This window comes from Erythrolamprus reginae, chromosome 1 (assembly GCF_031021105.1).
Source record: "Erythrolamprus reginae isolate rEryReg1 chromosome 1, rEryReg1.hap1, whole genome shotgun sequence".
In the NCBI taxonomy this organism is placed as follows: domain Eukaryota; kingdom Metazoa; phylum Chordata; class Lepidosauria; order Squamata; family Dipsadidae; genus Erythrolamprus; species Erythrolamprus reginae.
The window spans coordinates 415,116,714-415,143,237 of NC_091950.1; the positions used below are offsets into that span (position 1 = coordinate 415,116,714).

Here is a 26,524-nt window from a genome sequence, read left to right on the forward strand (position 1 = left end):
CTCCGAAGACTCGGGTGGCATATGTTTGCTCCCTTGAGTATTTATTATTTATTATTTATTTATTATTTATATAAGTCTTCGGAAAGGGGCGGCATAGAAGTCCAATTAATAAATCAATATATTTATATGCCACCCATTCCAATAGGACTCAGGGCGGCTAATTTGAGTAATTTTTTAAAAAATACAGGCGGGAAATAAATAATTAAACATTTCAAAAATCACTAAGCGAATGGTTATAAATTGAGGACTCCCTGTATTGACTTTTTGGGGGGGATATTTCTGCTTGCTTCCCAACTGTCATTCGTTTGGCACTGAGAGAAACCCGTTCCCCTATTGAGGCAACTGCCAATGTCCCTCATCACCGCAAACAAAAATGTACACAACTGCCAGGTGAAAAAAAACAACAACCCAAGGAGCATTAGAAACCTGTCTTGCCTCCCATCTCATGTCAGTCCAGATTTTTTTGCACCCCAATTAAAAACAGGGTGTGAAAAAAAGCAGCCCAGAGCCGCGATTCACAACCTTTGTGGCTTCACGGCCCAGCTAGGGTGGTTGGTGGAGGAAGGAAACTAGGCCGCACGAGTAGTAGGCCGCCATGCACGCCTATGCACACGTAGCTTGACTTGCACAAGTGGAGCCGCGCATGTGTTCGCACCAGGGGTGGGTTCTTACCAGGTGGTCCAGTGCGGGCGTTCCAGTAGCGGCCCGCCGATTACGCAATTTTGGCGCAACGGCTCCGGTGTTGTCTGTGCTGGTTTGTGCGCACCACCATTTATTTATTTTTTGTAATTTTCGGAGATTTTCCCCCGGCTCTCTGAGCATGCATGGAAGTAAAACTGTCCCTCTAAGCAAGTAAAATCACACAAGGGGACATTGCGATGCGCACTGGTAGCGAAAGATAAAAGGAACTCACCTCTGGCTTGCACACGTGCCGGCCTGCTTCTCAGGCAAGTCGAGCCTTAAACGAGCATATGCACCGGCCTGATATTTGTGCGGCCTTGTTCCGAATAAGCCACGGCCTGGCAGTGAGCTGTAGTCCAGGCATTGGGGACCTCTGGCCTAGTGCAGGAGTCTCCAACCTTGGCAACTTTAAGACTTGTGGACTTCAACTCCCAGAATTCCAGGAGTTCTGGGAGTTGAAGTCCACAAGGCCTAAAGTTGCCAAGGTTGGAGACCCATGGCCTAGCTCATATGGACTTCAACTCCCAGAATTCCTGAGCTGGCACGATTGGCTCAGGAATTCTGGGAGTTGAAGTCCACAAGTCATAGAAGAGCCAACTTTGCCTCCCCCTGGCCTAAGTGGATGTTTGAACCAGCCAGGCAAGCAAAGAAACCAGGCCGTTCCTTAAAGTCAACTGAATCTCTTCCTACAGGTGTGAATGTTCCCCAACCTACTGGCAGGCCCCCATCAAAAATCTACTCCTTTCTCTTTCAGAATTCAACCAAACAGTCCAGGGTTCTGGAAATATGACAGAAAAAGGCAGTCAAGATCAGCTGCTGTTTCTCTTTCCAGAATTTAACCAGCAAAGCCAGGGTGTGGGCCAGATAGACGACTCTTGTGCTGAAACACCCAGCAAGAAGATGCGACGCAACCGCTTTAAGTGGGGTCCTGCTTCCCAGCAGATCTTGTACCAGGCCTACGACCGGCAAAAGAACCCCAGCAAGGAAGAGAGGGAAGCCTTGGTAGAGGAATGCAACAGGTAAAAGCTCGGGGCAGAAGAGAATTGTTTTTCCCCCTTCTGCTGCTGCTGCATCTAATAAACCCACAGCTTGTTGGCAAAGAGTGGAGCTTTTGTTGTTCCAAACCAAAATCCCTATTGTGTGAGGGGGCTAGCATGTTCTGGGTCAAAGGGAAAAAGAACCTGCTATCCTCACCATCTAACTAAGCAAACAAATCTCTCTCTCTCTTTCTCTCTCTCTCTCTTTCTCACACCCACCCACCCACAAACACACACAAAATCTCTCTTCTTTCTCTCCTCTTTTTTATCTCTCTCTCCTCTTTCTCTTCTATTTCTTCTCTCTTCTTTCTCTTTTCCCTCTTTCTCTCTTTTGTCCTCTTTCTTTCTCCTTTCCTCTTATCCCTTTGTCCACTTTTTCTCTCCTCTCTCTTTCTTCTCTCTTTCTCTCTTCTTGCCTCTCCCTCTTCTTTCTCTTTTTCTCTATCTTTCCTTTCTCTTTTCTCCTCTTTCTCACTTCTCTCTCCCCTCTCTCTCTGTTTCCTCTCTCCTCTTATCTCTTTCTCCTCTTTCTCTCTCTTTCTTCTCTCTTTCTCTTCTCTCCTCTTTCTCTCCTTTCTCTTTTCTTTCTCTCTCTTTCCTTTCTTTTCTCCTCTTTCTCTTCTCTCTCTGCCCGCTCTCTCGTTCTCCTCTCTCTCTTCTGTCTCTTCTCTCCTTTCTCTCTTCTTTCATAATAATAATAATAATAATAATAATAATAATAATAATAATAATTTCTTAGATTTGTATGCCGACTCTTCTTCTCTCCTCTGTCTCTCCTTTCTCTCCTTTTTCTCTCTCTTTCCTCTCTCTTGTCTCCTCTTTTTCTCTCTCCTTTCTCTCATTTATTCTCTCTCTCTCTCTCTCAGATAACTCACAGAGCCACTCACAGATATCTCAAGTGAACAACTGTATTGGTTTCTACCTATGTTTCAAGAACCTCCCCCCCCAAGACTGCTTGCCTTCCCCTGGGAATGACCAGATGGGCTTTGTGGTTCTTGACGGAGGTCAAGCTTGTGGCTGTGCAAGGATTCTAAGCAAAGCCCTCACTTGACTCCTCCTAACCTACCTGGCAATTTTCTGACAGCCATCTACTGTTGTCTGCATTGGAAGCTTAACAAGATTGAGAGAATTTTTGCTTCTCTGATTGACAGGGTTCTGATCTTGTAGCCCTGTTGATGTGAGTATAAGACTTTAAGGCAGTGATGGCGAACCTTTTTTTCCTCGGGTGCCAAAAGAGCACCCTTGGGCGCTATCGTGCATGCGCGAGTGCCCACACCCATAATTCAATGCCTGGGGAGGGCAAAATCAGCTTCCCCTGTCCCTTGGAGGCCCTCTGGAGGCTGGAAACGGCCTGTTTCCCAATTTCGGGTGGGCCCAGCAGTCTCGTGTTTCGCCCTCCTCAGGCTCCAAAGGCTTCCCTGGAACCAGGGGAGAATAAAAACGCCCTCCCCGGTCCCCTGGAGCAAGGGTGGGCAATTAATTTTGCCGTGGGGCCGCGTGAGAAATTGGGATGGTTTTAGAGGGCCGGACTAATATAATTAACTCAGTTCTACTCAATACTGTAAAGACCCGAGACCCTGGCCTGACCTAAACATCCAGACCCACTCTACAGATCTCTAATTGTTTGCGTTACAACAACAGGGTGCACCACAGTCACTGCGCTGGCATGTTTGCATGGTTTCTGTGCTCGGACGCTCTAGATAGGAGGTTGGGGTCCGCTCCTGTGCGAGGATGAAAGAGCTCACCGCGTCTGCTGGGACTCCTCCGGTTCCTGCTTTCCTCATGATTCATCATCAGGAAAGCAGGAACCAGAGGAGTCCCGGCAGACGCGGTGAGCTCTTTCATCCTCGCACTGGAGCGGACCCCGACCTCTGCAGACCGGTCACAGAAAGTGGGTGGGCCACATTGGGCCCACGGGTCGCCCCTTGCCCTGATCTGTCCTGGAGGCTCTCTGGAAGCCAAAAACGCCCTCCCAGTGTCTCTGTGCAAGCCAAAAATCAGCTGGCCAGCACACACATGCAGGTTGGAGCTGAGCTAGGGCAACAGTTCATGTGCTAGCAGATGTGGCTCCATGTACAACTTGTGGGACCCGTGCCATAGGTTCGCCATCCCTGCCTTAGGGGTAAGGTGTACCTTAGCATATAAATAATTCCCAATTGTAATGGTCGTTTATTATTCTTTTTGAATTATATTGTTTTTCTACTTGTGAATAAAAACTTATTAAAAATAAATAAATAAATAATTCCCAATTCAATGTCTACATTCATTTTTAGACTTTTCTTTTTTGGGCTAAAAACCACAGAGGTTTGCTTCAAATCAAAAATAACAATTTTGAGCAAGCCGGATCAATTTTTTTTAGCCTGGTTAATGTTCTTAGGAAGTTCTTAGTAAGTCCAGCATCGTGGTTTAAAGAAACCCTTTTCTAGGAATTTTCTTAATTTTTCTCCTCTAGGGCAGAATGCCTCCAGCGGGGTGTGTCGCCCTCGAAAGCGCACGGCTTGGGTTCAAATCTGGTCACGGAAGTCCGCGTCTACAACTGGTTTGCAAACCGGAGGAAAGAAGAAGCTTTTCGGCAAAAACTCGCCATGGATGCTTACAGCACGGGCCAGCCGCACACCATGAACCTCTTACTGTCCCATGGGTCACCCCACCACACTCAACCCAGCGCTTCTCCGCCAAGCAAAATGGCAGGTAAGTCAAAGCTAACATCTCCTGTTTGCAAAAGGAGGCCAGACGTAGTTCCTGTTTTACAGGTGCTGGGACACATTGCAGGAAGTCCTCAACTTACAACTGTTCATTTAGTTGCAACGGCACTGCAAAAAAGCAACTTATGGCTGGTTTTCACAAGTCATAGTTAACGGCCCTTGTAGAATCCCCATTGTCACATGATCAAAATTTGTATACTTGGCTACTGACTCATATTAATGATGGTTGCAGTGTCCCAGGGTTGTGTGATAAATCTTTTGCGACCTTTTGAGAAGCAAAGTCAATTGGAGAAGGGAAGAATAGAATAGAGAATAGAATTCTTTATTGGCCGAGTGTGATTGAACACACAAGGAATTTGTCTTTGGTGCAGATGCTCTCAGTGTACTTAAAAGAAAATATAGATTTGTCAAGAATCATGAGGTTAAAAAACACTTAATGATTGTCAAAGGGGTCAAATAAGCAATGAAGAAACAATCAATATTAATAAAAATCTTAGGATACAAGCTTATATAGAGCGCTGGTGAGACCACATTTGGAATACTGTGTTCAGTTCTGGAGACCTCACCTACAAAAAGATATTGACAAAATTGAACGGGTCCAAAGACAGGCTACAAGAATGGTGGAAGGTCTTAAGCATAAAACGTATCAGGAAAGACTTAATGAACTCAATCTGTATAGTCTGGAGGACAGAAGGAAAAGGGGGGACATGATCGAAACATTTAAATATGTCAAAGGGTTAAATAAGGTCCAGGAGGGAAGTGTTTTTAATAGGAAAGTGAACACAAGAACAAGGGGACACAATCTGAAGTTAGTTGGGGGAAAGATCGAAAGCAACATGAGAAAATATTATTTCACTGAAAGAGTAGTAGATCCTTGGAACAAACTTCCAGCAGACGTGGTTGGTAAATCCACAGTAACTGAATTTAAACATGCCTGGGATAAACATAGATCCATGCTAAGATAAAATACAGGAAATAGTATAAGGGCAGACTAGATGGAGCATGAGGTCTTGTTCTGCCTTCTATGTTTCTATGTTTCTATTTAGTGTTGAGGGAAACTGGGAGGGGGGCATGTTGTAGGCAGCTGGGGAGATTATATAGTCATAATAACATTCCTTTCTCCTGAGAGTCAAGGTCACTCTAACCTGCACTTGGAAGGGTGTGGCTGGGAGGCACCCCAAATTGAGACGGTGCCTTTATTGGATCATGTGATGGACGTGTGGGTGCAGGGGAAAGGGCTGGAACTTTCTTTTGGGGGGGGGGACCCAGAAGCTTTCAGATTTTCCCAGATGTGCCAATATGACATCTCTAATAAAATGGAACTTTGAGGAATGTCTAGGCTTGGAGTCTTTTTTTTGTTGGGGATATTGCTTGGAACCCTGACACTTCCCTATTCTTCCCTATTTATAATAAGGGTTTTTAGTTGTTTTATTAAATTGGATTGTTACATGTTGTTTTTTATCATTGTTGTTAGCCGCCCCGAGTCTGCGGAGAGGGGCGGCATACAAATCCAATAAATGAATGAATGAATGAATGAATAAATTCTTTAAAATATTGTTGTTTTTCTTGAAAATTGTCAGCCCAACCAGCTTCTAAGGTTTCTCTTCTTGTTTCGCCGAGTTTGGAAGAAACAGATTTTGGATTCGTGGTAAACAGTTCAGGGGAGATGTCAACATCCACTGTAAAAATACTCAGCATGTTACGGAGAATAAGTAAATGCATTGGAAAGTTGAGATGCCACTAATGTTTTGTGGTATGACACATGTGGGATATCACAGATAGTCCTCCACTTATGACCAACTTTTTCTGCTCGGTTAGAACAATTCATCAGTGGAAAAACTTGCCTCCAGAAGTTGTGGATGCTTCAATGCTGGAAGCTTTTAAGACGAGATTGGACAACCATTTGTCTGAAGTGGAACAGGGTTTCCTGCCTGAGCAGAGGGCTGGACTAGAAGACCTCCAAGGTCCCTTCCAACTAAGCTACTCTACCCTATATTCTGTTCTACTTATATTCTATTCCTATTCTACTCTATTCTACCCTACCCTGCCCTACATTCTCTTCTACTCTACTCTATATTCTATTCTTACTCTACTCTAGTCTACCCTGCCCTACCCTGCCCTACATTCTCTTCTACTCTACTCTATATTCTATTCTTACTCTACTCTAGTCTACCCTGCCCTACCCTGCCCTACATTCTGTTCTACTCTATATATTCTATTCCTACTCTATGCTACATTCTGTTCTACTCTACTCTACACTCTACTTTATATTCTATTCTACTGTACTAGATATTCTGTTCTACTCTAAACCCACCGCTGCTTATGACCATGTTTCACACTTATAGCAATTGCAAGCATTCCCTTGGTCATGTGATTTACATTCGGATGCTTGCGAATTGACTCACATTTATGACGGTTGCAGTGTCGGGATGATCCCCCTTTGTGACCTTCTGACAAGCAAAGTCAACAGGGAAGCCAGATTCACTTAACAACCATATTAATAATTTAATATGCAGTGATTCACTACACAAATGTGGTGAGCAAAGTTGTACAATGTGGCAAAACTCAATTAACAAATTTCTCAACAACAGAAATATCAGGCTAAATTGTGGTCATTTCGCCCCTCTTAAAGTTGCTGATGTTTGTAAACAGCTGCAGGGGAAAATATAACCAAACAATAATCTAGAGCTAAACTGGACCAGAACTGCCTTAACCCTTTGATCTTTTCAGAATATAGAATAACAGAGTTGGAAGGGACCTTAGAGATCTTCTAGTCCAACCCACTGCACAAGTAGGAAACCCTACTTCTGAAACCCATTTTAGACAAAAGATAGTCCAATCTCTTCTTTAAAACTTCCAGGGTTGGAGCATTCACAACTTCTAGAGGCAAGTTGTCCCACTGATTAATGGTTCTGTCATTTTAACAACGCAAACATTCCTTGCTAGATACAAAAGCCCTATCTCACAAAGAAAACAGGGATGGATCTGATGCTTGCTTGATCTAGAGCAGCCTTTTACAAATTTGGCAAACTTTAGGATGTGTGGACTTCAATTCCCAGAATTCCCCAGCCAGTAGCTGACTGAGGAATTCTGGGAGTTGAGAAACAGTGCTTTAGCTAATATAAGAACAAAACTCAAGGTAAGTTCTTCACTTTCTTCCAATTTCCCCCCTGGTGATTCAGATTTTCAGTAAATTAAATGCAGTTCTGTCTACAGTGAGTGGTGGGCTCTTTGGTCGTTCTTTCTTGGTAATTTGCATTGTGATTTTGTTTCTGTAATCCTGTAATTCTGTAATCCTGTTTGTTGATCCCCCCACCTCCTGACTTCACTGTTTCAGAGAAAGATAGTGCCTTAGTTAAATAAAACCTTTCGTGATAGCTTCATTTAACCAAGATTAATACAGCCCCCCTCCGACGCCTTCAATAATCATATTGTGCCAGAGAAGAAGGGCAATTATCTTACACTCCAGATGGCGTTATTTCTCACTGATATGCTATCTGTTGCTGAAATGTTTGTTTCTGATATAATCTTTGATTGAAAATTTTAAATAAATCTAATCTTCAAAATGCATTTCAATCTAAAACCACCTGAACAGATAACAAAATGTGAGCCTATTTCAATACAACCCAGTAGAATAGAGTTGGAAGGGGCCTTTGAGGTCTTCTAGTCTAACATGTTGCTCAATAATTTCAGACAATAATAATAATAATAATAGTAATAGTAATAATAATAATAATAATAATAATAATAATAATTATTATTATTATTATTATTATTAATAATAATAATTAGATTTGTATGCCGCCCTGTTCTGTCAGGCTCTCTGGTAGACTCCTCCCAAAAATTCACAGGTACAAATTTCAGACACACACACGTTTCAAAATTCAAAACAATGTTCTTTATAATGAAATTTCACTTAACCTAAGCCCTCTTTTGGTATAGCAAAGAGCACTCATCTCCAAACAAACTGGTAATTTGTACAAGTCCCTTATCAGTTCTGTGATACTTAGCTTGCAGCTGTAAGGCAATTCACAGTCCTTCTTCTTTCACAAAGTGAAACACACTTTGCTCTGTTTTAGTTTCAAAGCGGGGAAAAATCAGCACCCAAAAGGTCAAAGTCAGTAAAGCAGTCACGAAACACAACGATCAGATAATCCTCCACAATGGCCAAACCCACAGGCTGCTATTTATAGCAGCCTCACTAATTACCCCAGCCCCACCCAACCACAGGTGGCCTCATTTTCTTTGATAATAATCTCTCAGTTGTTGCTGCCTATGCATCGCTGTCCGCATGCGTGGCTGTATCATTAACTCATGTTCCGAATCCAAGGAGGAGCTAGAAAATTGATCTCCTTCTGAGCTGTCTGCCACACTCTCCTCCTCCCTGTCACTCATGTCTTCTTGGTCAGAGGAGCCTTCATCATCAGATTCCACCGGGGGGGGGGGAACAGACCTGCAGCATGTGGATGTCTCCCCCACATCCACAGTTCTTGGGGCAGGAGCTGGGCCAGTGCTAACCACAACACGTTCCTCTCCGAAGACAAATTGTTGCTCAATCTCTTTCTTAAAAATCTCCAGTGTTGGATCCCCCACAACTTCTGGAGGCAAGGCATTCCACTACTTAAGTGTTCTCACAGTCAGAAAATGTCTCTTTAGATCTAGGTTGGTTCTCTCCTAGATTAATTTCCATCCATTGCTTCTTGTCCTGCCTTCAGGTGATTTGGAAAATAGTTTGACCCCCTCTTCTTTAGGGCAGCCCTGTAAACATTGGAAACTGCTATCATGTCACCCCTAGCCCTTCTTTTCATTAAATTGGATATAACCCAGTTCCTGCAACCTTTCTTCATATGTTTTAGCCTCCAGTCCCCTAATCATAGACTAACAATCCCCTAATAACAGTCCCCTAATAATTGACTAACAATCCTGGGTCTAGAAAGCTTAGAACTACGACGCCTAAAACACGATCTAAGTATTGCCCACAAGTTCATATGCTGCAACGTCCCGCCTGTCAATGACTACTTCAGCTTCAACCGCAACAACACAAGAGCACGCAACAGATTCAAACTTAATATTAACTGCTACAAACATGACTGTAAAAAATATGACTTTAACAATCGAGTTGTCGAAGCGTGGAACTCATTACCAGACTCAATAGTGTCAACCTCTAACCCCCAATATTTCTCCCTTACACTATCCACAATTGACCTCTCCAGGTTCCTAAGAGGTCAGTAAGGAGCATACATAAGTGCACCAGTGTGCCTTTCGTCCCTTGTCCAATTATCTTTCCTTTATCTCATATATTATATATATTTTCTTCCTTTCATATATCTTCTCTTCTATTTTGTATTTTTCTTTATATATATTACCTCATGTCTATTCTCTTCTATATGTATTGTGTATTGGACAAATAAACAAATCAAATAAAATAAATAAATCTTTCTTGCTCTTCTCTGCACTTTTTCTAAAGTCTCAACATCTTTTCTATATTGTGTCAACGAAAACTAGATGCAATATTCCAAATGCGGGCTTACCAGAGGCAGAGTAACTGTTAGAATCAGAATAGAACTGGAAGGGACCTTGGAGGTCTTCTAGTCCAACCCCCTATATACCATTTTAGACAAATGACTGTCCAATCTCTTCTTAAAAACCTCCGGTGATGAAACACCCACAACCTCTGGAGGCGACTTGTTCCACTGGTTAATTGTCCTCACTGTTAGGAAGTTTCTCCATAATTCTAGATTGCTTCTCTGCTTGATTAGTTTCCATCCATTGTTTCCTGTCTTGTCTCCTGGTGCTTTGGAAAAATCCTCTTCCTCTTTGTGGCAGCCTCTCAAATAATGGAATATTGCTATATATCATGTCCCCCCCTAGTCCTTATTTTCCTCTGGCCCAGTGGTTCTCAACCTGGGGGTCGAACAATCGTTTCACAGGAGTCGCCTAAGATCACGGAAAAGACAAATTTCCCCTGGTGTTAGGAATTAAAGCTTCTATTCTGGCATCTTGGAACATATTTTTACAATCTGACCAATCAGGTGTTTACAGTTGGGGTGTCCCTCTGATCTTTCTGCCAATCAGCTCTGTTGGGAGAATTGGTGCTAGACTTATGGTTGGGGGTCACCACAACATGAGGAACTGTATTAAGGGGTTGCAGCATTAGAAAGTTTGAGAACCCACTGCTCTAGCCAAACCCAAATGCTGCAACTGTTCATATATTTTAGTCTTCAAGTCTTTAATTATCTTAGTTGCTTTTCTTTGCACTTTTTCCCAAAGTCTCAACCATTTTTTCACATTTTTGGTTAATATGGTGACCAAATCAGTTTCCGGTCACAATTCAAAGTGTTGGTTATGACCTATAAAGCCTTTCATGGCACCGGACCAGATTATCTCAGGGACCGCCTTCTGCTGCCCGAATCCCAGCGACCAGTTAGGTCCCACAGAGTTGGCCTTCTCCGGGTCCCGTCAACTAAACAATGTCGCTTGGCGGGACCCAAGGGAAGAGCCTTCTCTGTGGCGGCCCCGGCCCTTTGGAACCAACTCCCCCTAGAGATTAGAATTGCCCCCACCCTCCTTGCCTTTCGTAAGCTACTTAAAACCCACCTCTGCTGCCAGGCATGGGGGAACTGAGATACTCTTTCCCCCTAGGCCTTTACAATTTTATGCATGGTGTGTCTGTATGTATGTTTGGTTTTTATAATAATGGGTTTTTAACTGTTTTTAGTATTGGATTATTATTATATGCTGTTTTGTTATTGCTGTTAGCCGCCCCGAGTCTCCGGAGAGGGGCGGCATACAAATCCAATAAAGAAAAATAAAAATAAACCTGGATACAGTTTTCGAGGCATGGCTTTACTAAAGCTTTACAAAATGGCTGGTTTTGATTCTATGCCTCTGTTCAGTGATGGGTTTTAAATCCCATTGCTACTGATTCATACGCGTGTGCGAAGCGTGCACAGAAGCATCTGGGACAGATGGGCAGAGCCCACTGTCGCTACCGGTTCATAGAACTGCACAGTACTGGTAACAACCTGTCGCTGCCTCTCTTTATATACCTGTTAGAATTTTTAAAAAACCACTTTTTTTTTGGCATAAGTAGACTGCTCAAAAAAATAAAGGGGACACTCAAAGAACACATCCTAGATCTGAATGAATGAAATATTCTCATTGAATACTTTGTTCTGTACAAAGTTGAACGTGCTGACAACAAAATGAAATTGGTTGTCAATCAATTTAGGGGTAGTGATTTCTGACAGTCTCAAAATGGGTGAACAGTGCAGTCAGGCGGTAGGGAAAGCAAGTAGGATGCTTGGCTGCATAGCTAGAGGTATAACAAGCAGGAAGAGGGGGATTGTGATCCAGCTATATAGAATGCTGGTGAGACCACATTTGGAATACTGTGTTCAGCTCTGGAGACCTGACCTACAAAAAGTTATTGACAAAATTGAACGGGTCCAAAGACGGGCTACAAGAATGGTGGAAGGTCTTAAGCATAAAACGTATCAGGAAAGACTTAATGAACTCAATCTGTATAGTCTGGAGGACAGAAGGAAAAGGGGGGACATGATCGAAACATTTAAATATGTTAAAGAGTTAAATAAGGTCCAGGAGGGAAGTGTTTTTAATAGGAAAGTGAACACAAGAACCAGGGGACACAATCTGAAGCTAGTTGGGGGAAAGATCAAAAGCAACATGAGAAAATATTATTTTACTGAAAGAGTAGTAGATGCTTGGAACAAACTTCCAGCAGACGTGGTAGATAAATCCACAGTAACTGAATTTAAACATGCCTGGGATAAACATATGTCCATTGTAAGATAAAATACAGAAAATAGTATAAGGGCGGACTAGATGGACCGTGAGGTCTTTTTCTGCCGTCAGACTTCTATGTTTCTATGTAATCAGTGTTGCTTCCTAAGTGGACAGTTTGATTTCGCAGAAGTTTGATTTACTTGGAGTTATATTGTGTTGTTTAAGTGTTCCCTTTTTCCTGAATGAAATTAGCTGGAGGGTCTTGTATGAACAGTAACTTTTTTCTCCTTTAATCCCAAGAGGATTGTCTGGCACAGCTGAATTAAATAGAGTAACAAGGATAAAGGCAGAATTCAGCTTTAATCTGGAGAGAGACGCTATCTGCAGAGAGTGTGGTGTGCAGAGCACCAGCATTGTTTGCCAAGAACAATCCACATTGTTCTTCTACCTGTAATCTACACACCAAAGGCCCTGAGCGAAAGGAAAATCAGTTCTCGGGACTAGCATTAGGGTGGCAAAGCGGTCAGTGTGGGGTCACCAGCTCCCTACGCTGACTCTTTAAACCAGGGGTCCCCAAACTTGGCAACTTTAAGACTTGTGGGCTTCAAGTGAAACATTTTCACGAAAAAACCCCCCTAAGTACATCCAGTTGCCTTTTGGAAAAGCATCTTTGGGACAAGCTAGGAAATCTACACCACTGGCCTAACTCTTAACAATACCCTTTTCCCAAGTGACAAATAAAGGTCTTGTAATTTATCAGGGTCTGGCAAATGTAGACAAAAGTCATCCCAGCTTGTTGAGAGGAGCCACATAAACATCTGAATGTGCTTGCTGGCCCTTGTCTTTCTTGGCTTCCCTCTTCCCACTGACCACGAGGTGACCCTTGAGGTGGAATGTCCTGACAATACTAGTGCCTGAGTGGGGAGCCTGCTCCCTTCTGTTGAGGTCTGATTGCTTACAAGATGCCCTACGAACTCATTGTCAGCAAAAATCAGCTGTTTTCAGCGTTTCTCCCGCTTGGCGTTACAATAATACACCAGCATGACATCTGGGGGTTGTCATGGATTTGTTTTGGTCCTCTCCCCAGTTGTGCATCCTTAATTGACAATTAAAATGGGTCTTTGAACCATCCTGGGTACCTTTGATGTGCCCTCTGTTTTCCTCATCTATGGAGTTATCCTAGGACAAGTTCTTTGGTCTTCTCTGTTGGAGGCTGCTGGGATTGTGCTAACTGACATCCATTGGATTCAGAGAGGGTAAACATTAATGTATTTTTATTTGTTTGTTTGTTTTGTTAAGTACGTATTGGTGGTATTCAAAGATATAATAATATTCATATACATGATATTAGTAAAAAGAAACATTAGGACAGGGAACGGAAGGCACTCTGGTGCACTTATGCACGCCCCTTACTGACCTCTTAGGAATCGGGAGAGGTCCACAGTGGATAGTCTAAGGGTAAGTTTTGGGGGTTAGGTGATGATACTACAGAGTCCGGTAGTGAGTTCCAGACATCAACTACTCAGTTACTAAAGTCGTATTTCCTGCAGTCGAGTTTGGAAGAGTTTACTTTAAGTTAGTATCTGTTTTGTGCTTGTATGTTGTTGTGGTTGAAGCTGAAGTAGTCGTTGACAGGAAGGATGTTGTAGCAGATTATTTTTCCCCCCAATAAATTTTATTAATTTTCATAAAATAGACAAAACTGACAAACATACATTTAACATAAAAACGGGGTTGCAACTTCCCCGCTTATTCTAGAAGTTAAATTTCGATACAGAAAAAAGAATACATTGTTAATACTATAACTCTACTTATTACTTTAAATGAAAAGAAGAAACTTGTTTAACCTTATATAATAAATCCTCATATATAAACTACATCCAACACAAAGTTTAAATCATATCCATACTTCTACAATTCTCCTATTCTTTTTACTTTTACTTCTTCTTCTTATTTATCCATATATAGCAGATGATTTTATGGGCTATGCTTAGATCGTGTTTAAGGCAACGTACAGTAGTTCTAAGCTTTCTAAACCTAGGATTGTAAGTCTAGTTGCATAGGGTATTCTGTTAGGAGTGGAGGACTCTTCTAGTAAAGTATCTCTGGATATTTTCTAGAGTGTTTATGTCCGAAATGCGGTGTGGTTTCCGGACAGATGAGCTGTATTCAAGGACTGGTCTGGCGAAAGTTTTGTATGCTCTGGTTAATAGTGTGAGATTACTGGAGCAGAAGCTACATTAACAACTCTTGAAGGCCTTTCGGCGATGTTGTTGCAGTGGGCTTTGGCATGAAGAAATGGCATTAAGATTGGGCCTTTGGACCCACGATGCCCTTTCTCTCCTTTATACTTTAGCAGAATAACAAAATAGAATAACAACATTGGAAGGGACCGAGGAGGTCTTCTAGTCTAGTCCAACCCCCAGTTCAGGCCGGAAACCCTACACCAGTGATGGCGAACCTTTTTTGATTCACGTGCCAAATGGGTGTATGTGTGGATGTGCACATGCCCACACTCCTTCCCTCCCCACACAAATGTCGCCCCCCTGCGCTGCCACCCCTTGCCTGCGAACAGGACTTTCTGAAGCCTAATAGATGAAAAAACTTCAGGACAAAACGGAGGATTGGGAAAACGCACTTCCTGTTTGCCTGTTGTGCTGTTTCATCACTTCAGAGGGTTCAGGGAAGCTTCCTGAAGCTCCAGAGTGCAAAAAATAGCACAACGGGCAAACCGGAAGTTCGGAAAATGCACTTCCGGTTTGCCCATTATGCTGTTTTTTTGCACTCTGGGGCATCAGGAAAATTCCCTGAACCCTCCAGAATGCAAAAAACAGCACAATGGCAAACAGGAAGTGCATTTTTCTGAACTTCTGGTTTGTCCATTGGGTGATTATTTTTTTTTTGCCTCCGGGGCTTCAATAAAGCATCCAGAAGGCGAAACCGCCTTTCCCAAGGCAGAAAATCAGCCGGCCAATGCGTGCACATGTAGTAGAGTTAAAACATAGCAAAGTCTTGCCTGTCGTCTGATATAGCTCCGCGTGCCACCTGTGCCATAGTTTTGCCATCATGGCCCTACACCATTTCAGACAAATGCTCGTTCAATTCCTTTCTTAAAAATCTCCAGCGTTGGAGCGCCCACAACTTCTGAAGACAAGTCGTTGCACTGATGAATTGTTCCGTCAAGAAATTTCCCCTTACTTCTAAGTTGCTTCTCTTGTTTATTAGTTTCTATCCATTGTCTCTTGTTCTGCCTTCAGATGCTTTGAAGAATAGGTTGACCCTCCCCCCCTCTTCTTCATAGCAGCCCCTTAAATATTGGAATATTGCTATCATCACCTCGAGGTTCGACTACTGTAATGCTCTCTACATGGGGCTACCTTTGAAGAGTGTTTGGAAACTTCAGATCGTGCAGAATGCAGCTGCGAGAGCTATCATGGGCTCCCCAAAGTATGCCCATGTCACTCCAACACTCCGCAGTCTGAATTGGTTGCCGATCAGTTTCTGGTCACAATTCAAAGTGTTGGTTATGACCTATAAAGCCCTTCATGGCACCGGACCAGGTTATCTGCAAGACTGCCTTCTGCCGCACGAATCCCAGTGGCCGGTTAGGTCTCACAGAGTTGGTCTTCTCCGGGTCCCGTCGACGAAACAATGTCGTCTGGTGGGACCCAGGGGAAGAGCCTTCTCTGTGGTGGCTCCAACCCTCTGGAATCAGCTCCCCCTAGAGATTAGGATTGCCCCCACCCTTCTTGCCTTTTGTAAACTCTTTAAAACCCACTTCTGCCGTCAGGCATGGGGGAACTGAGACATCTCCCCTTGCCTATGTAGTTTTGTGTATGATATGACTGTATGTATGTTTTTATATATTGGGGTTTTTTCTTTTAGACTTTTTAATGGAAAACTGTTATTTTTAGATTTTAATTATTAGATTTGTCACCATGTATTGTTTTTTATCACTGTTGTGAGCCGCCCCGAGTCTGCGGAGAGGGGCGGCATACAAATTGAATAAATACAAATACAAATATCATCCATAGCCTTCTTTTTATTAAACTAGGCAATCCCAATTCCAGCAAATGGTCTTTATATGTTTGAGCCTCAAGTCCCCTCATCATCTTTGTTGCTCTTCTCTGCACTCTTTCTGGAGTCTCAGCATCTTCTCTTAACAGATTAATGGATTAACAGAGTTGCAGGGGACCTTGTAGGTCATCTAGACCAACCCACCACCCCCACTCAAGCAGGAGCCATTTCCAACAAATGGCAGTTGAATCTCTTCTTGAAAGTCTCAAGTGTTGAAGCCCACAACTTCTGAAAGCAAGCTGTTCCACTGGTGGATCGTTCTTACTGTCCTTTTTCTTTCCAGGATGAATCTCTCCTTATTTCTTATCTGGCCTTCAGTGGCTTTATTTATTTTTGTTTATTTGTTTTGTCAAGTACATATTGGTGGTATACAGAGATATAACAATATTTACATACATGATACTAGTAAGAGAGAAACATTAGGACAGGGGACGGAAGGCACTCTGGTGCACTCATGCATGCCCCTTACTGACCTCTTAGGAATTGGGAGAGGTCAAGAGTGGGTAGTCTAAGGGGAAAGTTTTGGGGGGTTACGTGATGATACTACAGAGTCAGGTAGTGATGTATGGAACATACATCAACAACTCAGTTACTAAACTCGTATTTACTGCAGTCGAATTTAGAGCGGTTTACTTTAAGTTTGTATCTGAGGTGTGCTTGTGTGTTGTTGTGGTTGAAGCTGAAGTAGTTCATTGACAGGAAGGACATTGTAGCAGATGATTTTATGGGCTATGCTTAGGTTCTTTTTAAGGCGACATAGTTCTAAGCTTTCTAAACCTAGGATTGTAAGTCTAATTGCGTAGGGTATTCTGTTGCGAGTGTAGGAGTGGAGGGCTCTTCTAGTCCCTCGGAGAAGGGCGGCATACAAGTCTAAATAATAATAATAATAATAATAATAATAATAATAATAATAATAATAATAATAATAATAGTAAAGTATCTCTGGACATTTTCTAGAGTGTTTATATCCAAAATGCCAGTGTGGGTTCCAGACAGATGAGCTGTATTCAAAGATTAGTCTGGCGAAAGTTTTGTATATAGTGTTACCTCGATTTTTGCGGGTTCGAACTTTGCGAAAAGTCACTCTATACCATGGTTTTTAAAAAATATTAATTAAAAAATACTTCGCGGGTTTTTTCCCTATACCACGGTTTTTCCCACCCGATGACGTGATATGTCATTGCCAAACTTTCGTCTGCCTTTAATAAATATTTTTTTAAATAAACTTTAATAAATAAACATGGTGAGTAATAATCTGAATGGTTGCTAAGGGAATGGAAAATTGTAATTTAGGGGTTTAAAGTGTTAACGGAAGGCTTGTGATACTGTTCATAGCCAAAAATAGTGTATTTACTTTCGCATCTCTACTTCGTGGAAATTTGACTTTCGTGGGCGGTCTCGGAACGCATCCCCCGCGAAAAGCAAAGGAACACTGTACTCTCGTTAGTAGTGTGAGATTACCAGAGCAGAAGCTATGTAGCAGAATAGCTTGACCCCTTCCTCTCTGTAGCAGCCCCTCAAATATTGGAACCCTACTATCATGTCTCCCCTGGCCCTTCTCTTCACTAGACCAGCCCTGCCCAATTCCTATAATCGTTCTTCATATGTTTTAGTCTCCAGTCCCCTAATCTTCCTGGTTGCTCTCCTCTGCACTCTTTCTAGCATCTCAACATCTTTTTTATAGGATGGTGAGCAAAACTAGATGCAGTACTCTAGGTGTGGTCTTACTAAGGCTTTATAGAGGGGTTGGATTAGAAGACCTCCAAGGTCCCTTCCAACTCTGTTAAGATTATCCTCACGCGCCCCATTTATTTATTTATTTATTTTTATTTATTTATTTTGTCCAATACACAATGAGGGTTTTAGTGGGCATATATCAATATACACATAGTAAAATACATGATGAAGGTTATAGAGGAGATACTCATAGTAAAATATATCTAAGAAATAATAGAAAAGAAGATATAGGAATAGAACATATCAATGAAAGAATAGAAGAAGAGATATAGGAATAGAAGAAAGGTATAGGAGATATAGGAGAGCAATAGGACAGGGGACGGAAGGCACTCTAGTGCACTTGTACTCGCCCCTTACTGACCTCTTAGGAATCTGGATAGGTCAACTGTAGATAATCTAAGGGTAAAGTGTTGGGGGTTTGGGGATGACACTATGGAGTCCGGTAATGAGTTCCACGCTTCGACAACTCGGTTACTGAAGTCATATTTTTTACAGTCAAGTTTGGAGCGGTTAATATTAAGTTTAAATCTGTTGTGTGCTCTTGTGTTGTTGTGGTTGAAGCTGAAGTAGTCGCCAACAGGCAGGACGTTGCAGCATATGATCTTGTGGGCACTACTTAGATCTTGTTTAAGGTCGTCTTAGTTCTAAACTTTCTAGGCCCAGGATTGAAAGTCTAGTCTCATAGGGTATTCTATTTCGAGTGGAGGAATGAAGGGCTCTTCTGGTGAAGTATCTTTGGACATTTTCAAGGGTGTTAATGTCTGAGATGCGATATGGGTTCCAAACAGATGAGCTGTATTCGAGGATGGGTCTGGTAAAAGTTTTGTAAGCTCTGGTAAGTAGTATGAGATTGCCAGAGCAGAAGCCATGCGAGGCAGGATTAATTGAGTGGTTGAAGTTCCATCTCCCCACACCAGCTGTTTTCTGACCCTACCAAGGATTCCCCATGCTGGGATTTGAACTGTCCTTGCACTGGTTTTGTAGGGTGGTGTGTTTTTTTTTGTCTAGAGCACTAAATTCCTTAACTATTTAATAGCGTGCCTCAAACAGTCGATTGGCAGAAAACTCTCCGCCCACTTGCGTTCCAAACAATTGCAATGCATTGAAAGTTATCTGCATTGGCAGAAAGATTTTAATCACAGGAGAAACCTCAGGACTTTTGTTTTTATTGCTACAGTGTATACTTAATACATTTTTGTAGCATCCTTCTAAACAAGGAAACAAAATAAAGAATGGCGTCATTGATTTATTGCAAAGGCAATCTGGCCATCTTTATTGTATTTATTATAGGCCCAACCACCACAGTACCTTATAGACTTGGTTTTACAAACAGGGAGCTGAAAACCCAGAGGTTCAAAGCTAGTAGCACAGATCTAACCTACGATAACTTCTGGCATCTGGTGCCTTTATGTATGCTATTTATCACGATATGCAACCCTACTACATATTTTATATATTTTAAGTGCATTGGTTGCTACATTTCTTTTTAAAAAAGAATTAGGAGGCAGAGCTTTCTAACAAATCAACTTGTGGATCGTATTGGCTAACTTGTCGGGACAATGTTAAAAGTGCAGGCGCTCTTGACTTACAGAATAACAGGATAAGTTGGAAAGGGCTTTGAAGATCTTTTATCTAGCAGGGCTCCCGAAACTTGGCTACTTTAAGACTTGTGGACTTCAACTTATTTATTTATTTATTTATTGGATTTGTATGCCGCCCCTCTCCGGAGACTCGGGGCGGCTAACAGCAATAATAAGACAGCATATAACAATAATCCAATGCTAAAAACAATTAAAACCCATTATAATAATAAAAAACCAAACATACATACAGACATACCATGCATAAAATTGTAAAGGCCTAGGGGGAAAGGGTATCTCCATTCCCCCATGCCTGGCATAGAGATTAACCTAGCTCTGTTTAAAAAGTGCTATTGCTAACATGTTGTAAGCCGCCCTGAGTCTAAGGAGAAGGGCGGCATGAAAATCAAATATCAAATCAAATCAAATCAAATCAAATCAAATCATAAATAATCCTAGGTTTAGAAAGCTTAGAACTACGTCGCCTTAAACACGACCTAAACATAGCCCGCAAAATCATCTGCTATAACGTCCTCCCTAGCCCACCCATTTCAGAATGCCTTAAACATCAGGTGCTATACTTGACTCAGGAAAGTTGAAAAGCTAGGCTAGCCAGAGGAGAAGGCAAACATCTTCCTTACTGCTGAATGCTTTGGGATAATAGGTGGTGCAAAAAGGATATTGTCTGTGGTTTATGGAGAACTTCAGCAAATGGAAATAGTGTGCAGCCGGCTTTCTCTCACTACTGCTTGAGGCAGGACGAGGGCAAATCAATAGTCTGGGGTTCACCTCCCATTAAGCTGGGGTGGCTGCAGCCAACAGCAACCCATCCTCTTGGAGGTTTATAGCATGTCTGTGCCAGGGTCCACAAAGAGAACTTTATTAGAATTACTGACAGAATATAAAAGTTCATTTATGGGAGCTGTCCAACTGTTTTTGAAACTGGATAGCAGAACTCGCAAATGCCTTTATCTTTCTTTCTTTCTTTCTTTCTTTCTTTCTTTCTTTTTTTTCTTTCTTTCTTTCTTTCTTTCCTTCCTCCCTTCCCTCCCTTAATAGAATGGAATGGAATAGAATAGAATAGAATATCAGAGTTCTATTCTAACAGGGACAATTTTCCTTCTGCGCATGCTCAGAGAGCTGAAAATCACAGAAAGTTATTTTAAAAAGATGATGGTTCACACAGATCAGCCAAGACAGACTGGAGCCGTCGCACCAGAATTGTGTAATCAACGGGACGCTACCGGAGCAGCGCTCTGGACTGCACCAGTAGGAGCTCACCACTGCAACAGGAGGGATAGATGAAGTTTAGTTTATGCAATACACCACTATAACATAAATGCAGTTGATTAACTTAGGTAATTTGACTTAGGTATAGGATGAATCACCCCAATTGTGGCTATGAACAAATGATGTTTAAAAGTGAGTTCTAGCCCCGCCTGGGTGACTTTGGGCCAATCACCAGGAGACTGAGAGTTCTAATCCCGCCTGAAATATGAAAGTCAGCTGGGTAACTTTCGGCCAATCACCAGGAGACTGAGAGTTCTAGTCCTGCCTTAGATATCAAAGCCAGCTGAGTGACTTTAGGCCAATCACCAGGAAACTGAGAGTTCTAGTCCCGTCTCTAGTCTCAGCCCAACCCACCTTACAGGGTTGTTGTGGGAGAAAAAGAAGGAAGAAGGAATACTATAGGTATGTTTACAGGTATATACTGTACGTATGTTTACCACTTTCAAGTATTTATAAAAATAATAAAGATGAGATTTTAAAAATCTAAGCAGTAAATTAAACAAACCATGGTTTGCCATATGGTTATAAACCCTGACTGAACATTTATCATAGGTAATCTGGGTAGTTCGTAGCCAAAGGGAGTTTAAATCCAGGTTTATCTTCTCTTGTCCACGCCCATTTGGAGTATTAAAACCAGAATTGAATCCAAGCATTTCACTAAAAACTCTTCACCCCAGATTTAATTAAAGGCATTAAAATACCCAAGGTCATTTTTAATTAAACATAGAAACATAGAAACATAGAAGTCTGACGGCAGAAAAAGACCTCATGGTCCATCTAGTCTGCCCTTATACTATTTTCTGTATTTTATCTTAGGATGGATATATGTTTATCCCAGGCATGTTTAAATTCAGTTACTGTGGATTTATCTACCACGTCTGCTGGAAGTTTGTTCCAAGGATCTACTACTCTTTCAGTAAAATAATATTTTCTCATGTTGCTTTTGATCTTTCCCCCAACTAACTTCAGATTGTGTCCCCTTGTTCTTGTGTTCACTTTCCTATTAAAAACACTTCCCTCCTGAACCTTATTTAACCCTTTAATATATTGAAATGTTTCGATCATGTCCCCCCTTTTCCTTCTGTCCTCCAGACTATACAGATGGAGTTCATGAAGTCTTTCCTGATACGTTTTATGCTTAAGACCTTCCACCATTCTTGTAGCCCGTCTTTGGACCCGTTCAATTTTGTCAATATCTTTTTGTAGGTGAGGTCTCCAGAACTGAACACAGTATTCCAAATGGGGTCTCACCAGTGCTCTATAAAGCGGGATCACAATCTCCCTCTTCCTGCTTGTTATACCTCTAGCTATGCAGCCAAGCATCCTACTTGCTTTCCCTACCGCCTGACTGCACTGCTCACCCATTTTGAGACTGTCAGAAATCACTCCCCCTAAATCCTTCTCTTCTGAAGTTTTTGCTAACACAGAACTGCCAATGCAATACTCAGATTGAGGATTCCTTTTCCCCAAGTGCATTATTTTACTTTTGGAAACATTAAACTGCAGTTTCCATTTTTTAATTCCTAAAAAAAATAGTGCAAGCTTTAAAAAAAAAAAATCAGTTTGGAAATATGTTATAGGCTGCATCCAAGTCAGCCTGCCTGGTGGAAGACAAGCTTTTCACCTCCAAAGTCAGTGGAAGAAATAACATTTTTACCTTCCTAATATGGCACTTGCCCCTCCCTGCTTCAGACAAATAGATTATACAGAGACACAAGAGCTGCCTATCAAAAGTGATGCACAGTGTTAAAGTCCTTTGGCTGTAGGGTGAATTGGGGAATCGTTTATGTCTATTATAAACCACTTTATTGTGGCTTCCCCTTGCCCCCCCTGCAGCTATTCAGATGACGCCCCGTAAAAACTCTAACGATCCTCCAATAAAACTCCCTAAAGAACTTGCTGGCCTCATAGAACACAATGATGAGTAGGAAAGCATAAAATAGAAAAGTGTGATGGGTTTAGAACCACTGGGCAATTGAATCGGGCAATCTTTTACTCCCTTAGCATTAAAAGGAAGAAGCCACGATGTCCAACCTCACAGCCTGTCTTCCAGGATATGAGAACCTGAGATTGGAGGACCCAGAAAGACATCAATATTACAGGGTCTCTTGCTTGAGCATCAGGTTGGACAAGAAGACCTCTGAGACAGCAGTGAAAGAATAGAATAGAATAGAAATTACAATAGAGAATAGAAGAGAAGAATAGAATAGAAGAATAGAATAGAATGGGAATAGAATAGAACAAAAATTACAATAGGGAATAGAATAGAATAGAATTTACAATGGAGAATAGAAGAGAAGAGAATAGAAGAATAGAATAGAAGAATAGAAAAGAATAGAACAGAATAGAACAGAAATTACAATAGGGAATAGAATAGAATAGAATAGAAATTACAAATGGGAATAGAATAGAATAGAATAGAAATTACAATAGAGAATAGAATAGAATAGAATAGAAGAACAGAATAGAAGAATAGAATAGAATAGAATAGAAATTACAATAGGGAATAGAATAGAAATTAAAATAGGGAATATAATAGAATAGAATAGAAATTACAAATGGAAATAGAACAGAACAGAGCAGAATAGCAGAGTTGGAAGGGACCTTGGAGGTCTTCTAGCCCAACCCACTACTTAGGCAGGAAACCCTGCACCCCCATGATGGCAAATCTATGGCACGCGCACCACAGGTGGCACGCAGAGCCATATCAGAGGGCACGTGAGGTGTTGCCCTATGTCAGCTCCAGCATACACGTGTGTCCTAGACAGCTGATGTTCAGCCTTGGGGAAGGCGGTTTCGCCCTCTGGAGTGCAAATAATTACCCAACAGGCAAACCAGAAGTTCAGAAAAACAGACTTCCGGTTTTCCTGTTGTGCTGTTTTTTGCACCGCAGAGTCTCCAGGGAAGCTTCCTGAAGCCCTGGAGTGTGAAAAACAGCCCAACGTACAAACTTGAAGTTCAGAAAAAACCTGCTGCAAATGGACTGTTGTAAATCGAGGACTGCCCATACTACTGCACATAGACAGCAGACCACTGAAACGAGAGGATTTGCAAGGATACGTTACACAATGCGTTAAAAATCAGAGCGGAACAATTCAGTTCAAATCAAGGACATCTCAGATCACCAAGAGAGATTTGAGAGAATCACCATTTACAGAAGGGCCCGATGCCAATCTTAAAGCTCTTCTGAATTCATAAGTAACAAAGAGCGTTGAATAAGATTCACAAAAGCAGATGCTGCAGATGACGTGGGCTTTGTGATTGGCACAAAAACTGGTGGACGAGGAAGTGGGTTCATGTTTTTAAAGGTGCCACAAATCTCTTTGTTCTTTCTAACAAACAACTCATAGGCTCTTCGCTGAGCTCATTCGGCTTTCAGCAAGGCATTATTTCCTCGGTTGCTTTCACATCATTGCAATTAATCCCCTTATGTCCAACCTTTGGAGAAACTTGCAAAGTGGGCAGTTGTCAGAGGTCTAGGAGTTCTGCTGCACGAATCCCAGCGACCAGTTAGGTCCCTCAGAGTCGGTCTCCTCCAAGTCCCGTCAACTAAACAATGTCGTTTGGCGGGACCCAGGGGAAGAGCCTTCTCTGTGGCGGCCCCGGCCCTCTGGAACCAGCTCCCCCCAGAGATTAGAATTGCCCCCACCCTCCTTGCCTCTCATAAGCTCCTTAAGACCCACCTCTGCCGTCAGACATGGGGGAACTGAGATATTCCTCCCCCCCTAGGCCTTTACAATTAATGCATGGTATGTTTGCGTGTATGTTTGGGTTTATAATAAGGGTTTTTTTAAAGTTGTTTTGGTATTGAATTGTTACATGTTGTTTTTATCATTGTTGTTAGCCACCCCGAGTCTACGGAGAGGGGCGGCATACAAATCCAATAAATGATGATGATGATGATGATGATGATGATGATGATGATGGGAAAACAGGGAAGGAAAAGACCTCTTCAGAAGAAAGACTCTTGAGACCTTGGACTACGTAGCAGAATAGAATAGAGAAGGAAAGAGAAGAAAAGAGAGAATAGAATAGAGAATAGAATAGAATAGAATAAATAGAACAGAACAGAATAGAAAAGAGAATAGAGAACAGAATAGAGAACAGAATAGAGAACAGAATAGAGAACAGAATAGAGAACAGAATAGAATAAATAGAATAGAATAGAATAGGATAGAATAGAGAAGAGAAGGGAAGAGGAGAGAAAAAGAGAGAATAGAAGATAGAAGATAGAAGACAGAAGATAGAATATAATTAGTTGAGAGGGACCTTGGAGGTCTTCGAGTCCAACCCCCTGCTTAGGCAGGAAACCCTACACTATTTCAGACAGATAGTTATCCAACTTCTGCTTAAAAACTTCCAGTGTTTGAGCATTCACAACTTCTGGAGCCAAGTTGTTCCAATGATCAACCGTTCTGACTGTCAGGAAATTTCTCATTAGTTCTAAGTTACTTCTCTCTCCTTATTTTGTTTCCACCCATTGCTTCTTGTTCTGCCCTCAGGTGGTTTGGAGCAGTGTTTCCCAAGCTTTTTTGAGCCGCGGCACATTATTCATGTTTTCAAAATTCTGGGGAACACTGAACAGGGGGGCGGGGGGGGGGCTAAAGAAAAGTTTGGAGAAAAAAAATATCTCTTCCTCCATTTCACTTTATTTCTCCCTCCCTCTTTCTCTCCCTTCCTTCCCTTCTTTCTCTCCATCCTTCTTTCTTTCTTTCTTCCTCTCTTTTTTGCTCTCTTTCTCTCTCCCTCCTTCCCTCCCTCTATGTCTTTCCCTCTCCCTCCTTCCCCCCTTTCTTTCTCTCTCTCTCTTGCTTTCTTTCCCTCTCTTTCTCTTGCTTTCTTTCTCTCTCATTCTCTCTCCCCTCCTTTTTCTCTCTCTTTCTCTCTCGTTCACCACGCCAGCAACAGAGAGAAAAAGAAAGAGCGAGAGAGAGCCGGAGAGAGAGTGGAGTGCGCAGCAGCCATCAGCCTCCTCGCCCTCCCAGATGTCCCCAGCACCCGGCCTCGCGCCGCCTCCCGTTAGCTCGGCCGACTTTTCCCTGCTGCCGTTTTCTTTTCATGGCGCAAAGCCACACAGTCCCGGACTCCCGGATCGCTTGCTTCTCCGGCCAGCGCGACGCTTTCCTGGGCAGATGGCTTTGCTGACCGGAGAAGCGAGCGATCCGGGAGTCCGGGACTGTGTGGCTTTGTGCCATGAAGAGAAAACGGCAGCAGGGAAAAGTCGGCCGTTTTCTCTTCATGGCGCAAAGCCACACAGTTCCGGACTCCCGGATTGCTCGCCCCAAGGCAGGAGGCGGCGGAGGAGGAGAGGGGGCGGATCGGGCGGGCAATGGGGCAGGGCGGAGAAGCCAGGGGCGCGTTTGGCCGGAGGCACCGTGGGGAGGCAGGGGCAGCCGCGGCTCCCTTTACTCCTACTGCCGCACCTCCCTGCCCCTGCCTCCTTTTTCCCGCCTTCCTTCTTTGGAGCCCAGCAGGAGAACACTGGATACGGCGGTCCGGCACCGGCAGCGCCCCGCCCAGCTGGAGCTTCCTAGGAGCGCCGCGGCACACCTGACGGTGTCTCGCGGCACACTAGTGTGCCGCGGCACACCGGTTGGGAAACGCTGCTTTGGAGAATAGGTTGACTGCCTCTTCTTTGGGGCAACCCCTAAGATATTGCAACACTGCTATC

At 42.6% G+C, this 26,524-nt stretch overlaps 1 protein-coding gene across 2 annotated transcripts in view; it reads left to right on the forward strand.

The window, feature by feature from the left end:
* HNF1B (HNF1 homeobox B) overlaps window positions 1–26,524 on the forward strand; it is a 134,525-nt gene that overhangs the window by 61,562 nt on the left and 46,439 nt on the right. The window contains exons 3-4 of one of the 2 annotated variants that reach the window (XM_070735279.1): window positions 1,436–1,700; window positions 4,171–4,409. In XM_070735279.1, coding sequence (XP_070591380.1) covers window positions 1,436–1,700; window positions 4,171–4,409 — 504 coding nt within the window. The remainder of the gene's footprint in view (window positions 1–1,435; window positions 1,701–4,170; window positions 4,410–26,524) is intronic. The other variant, XM_070735280.1, reaches the window with a different exon arrangement.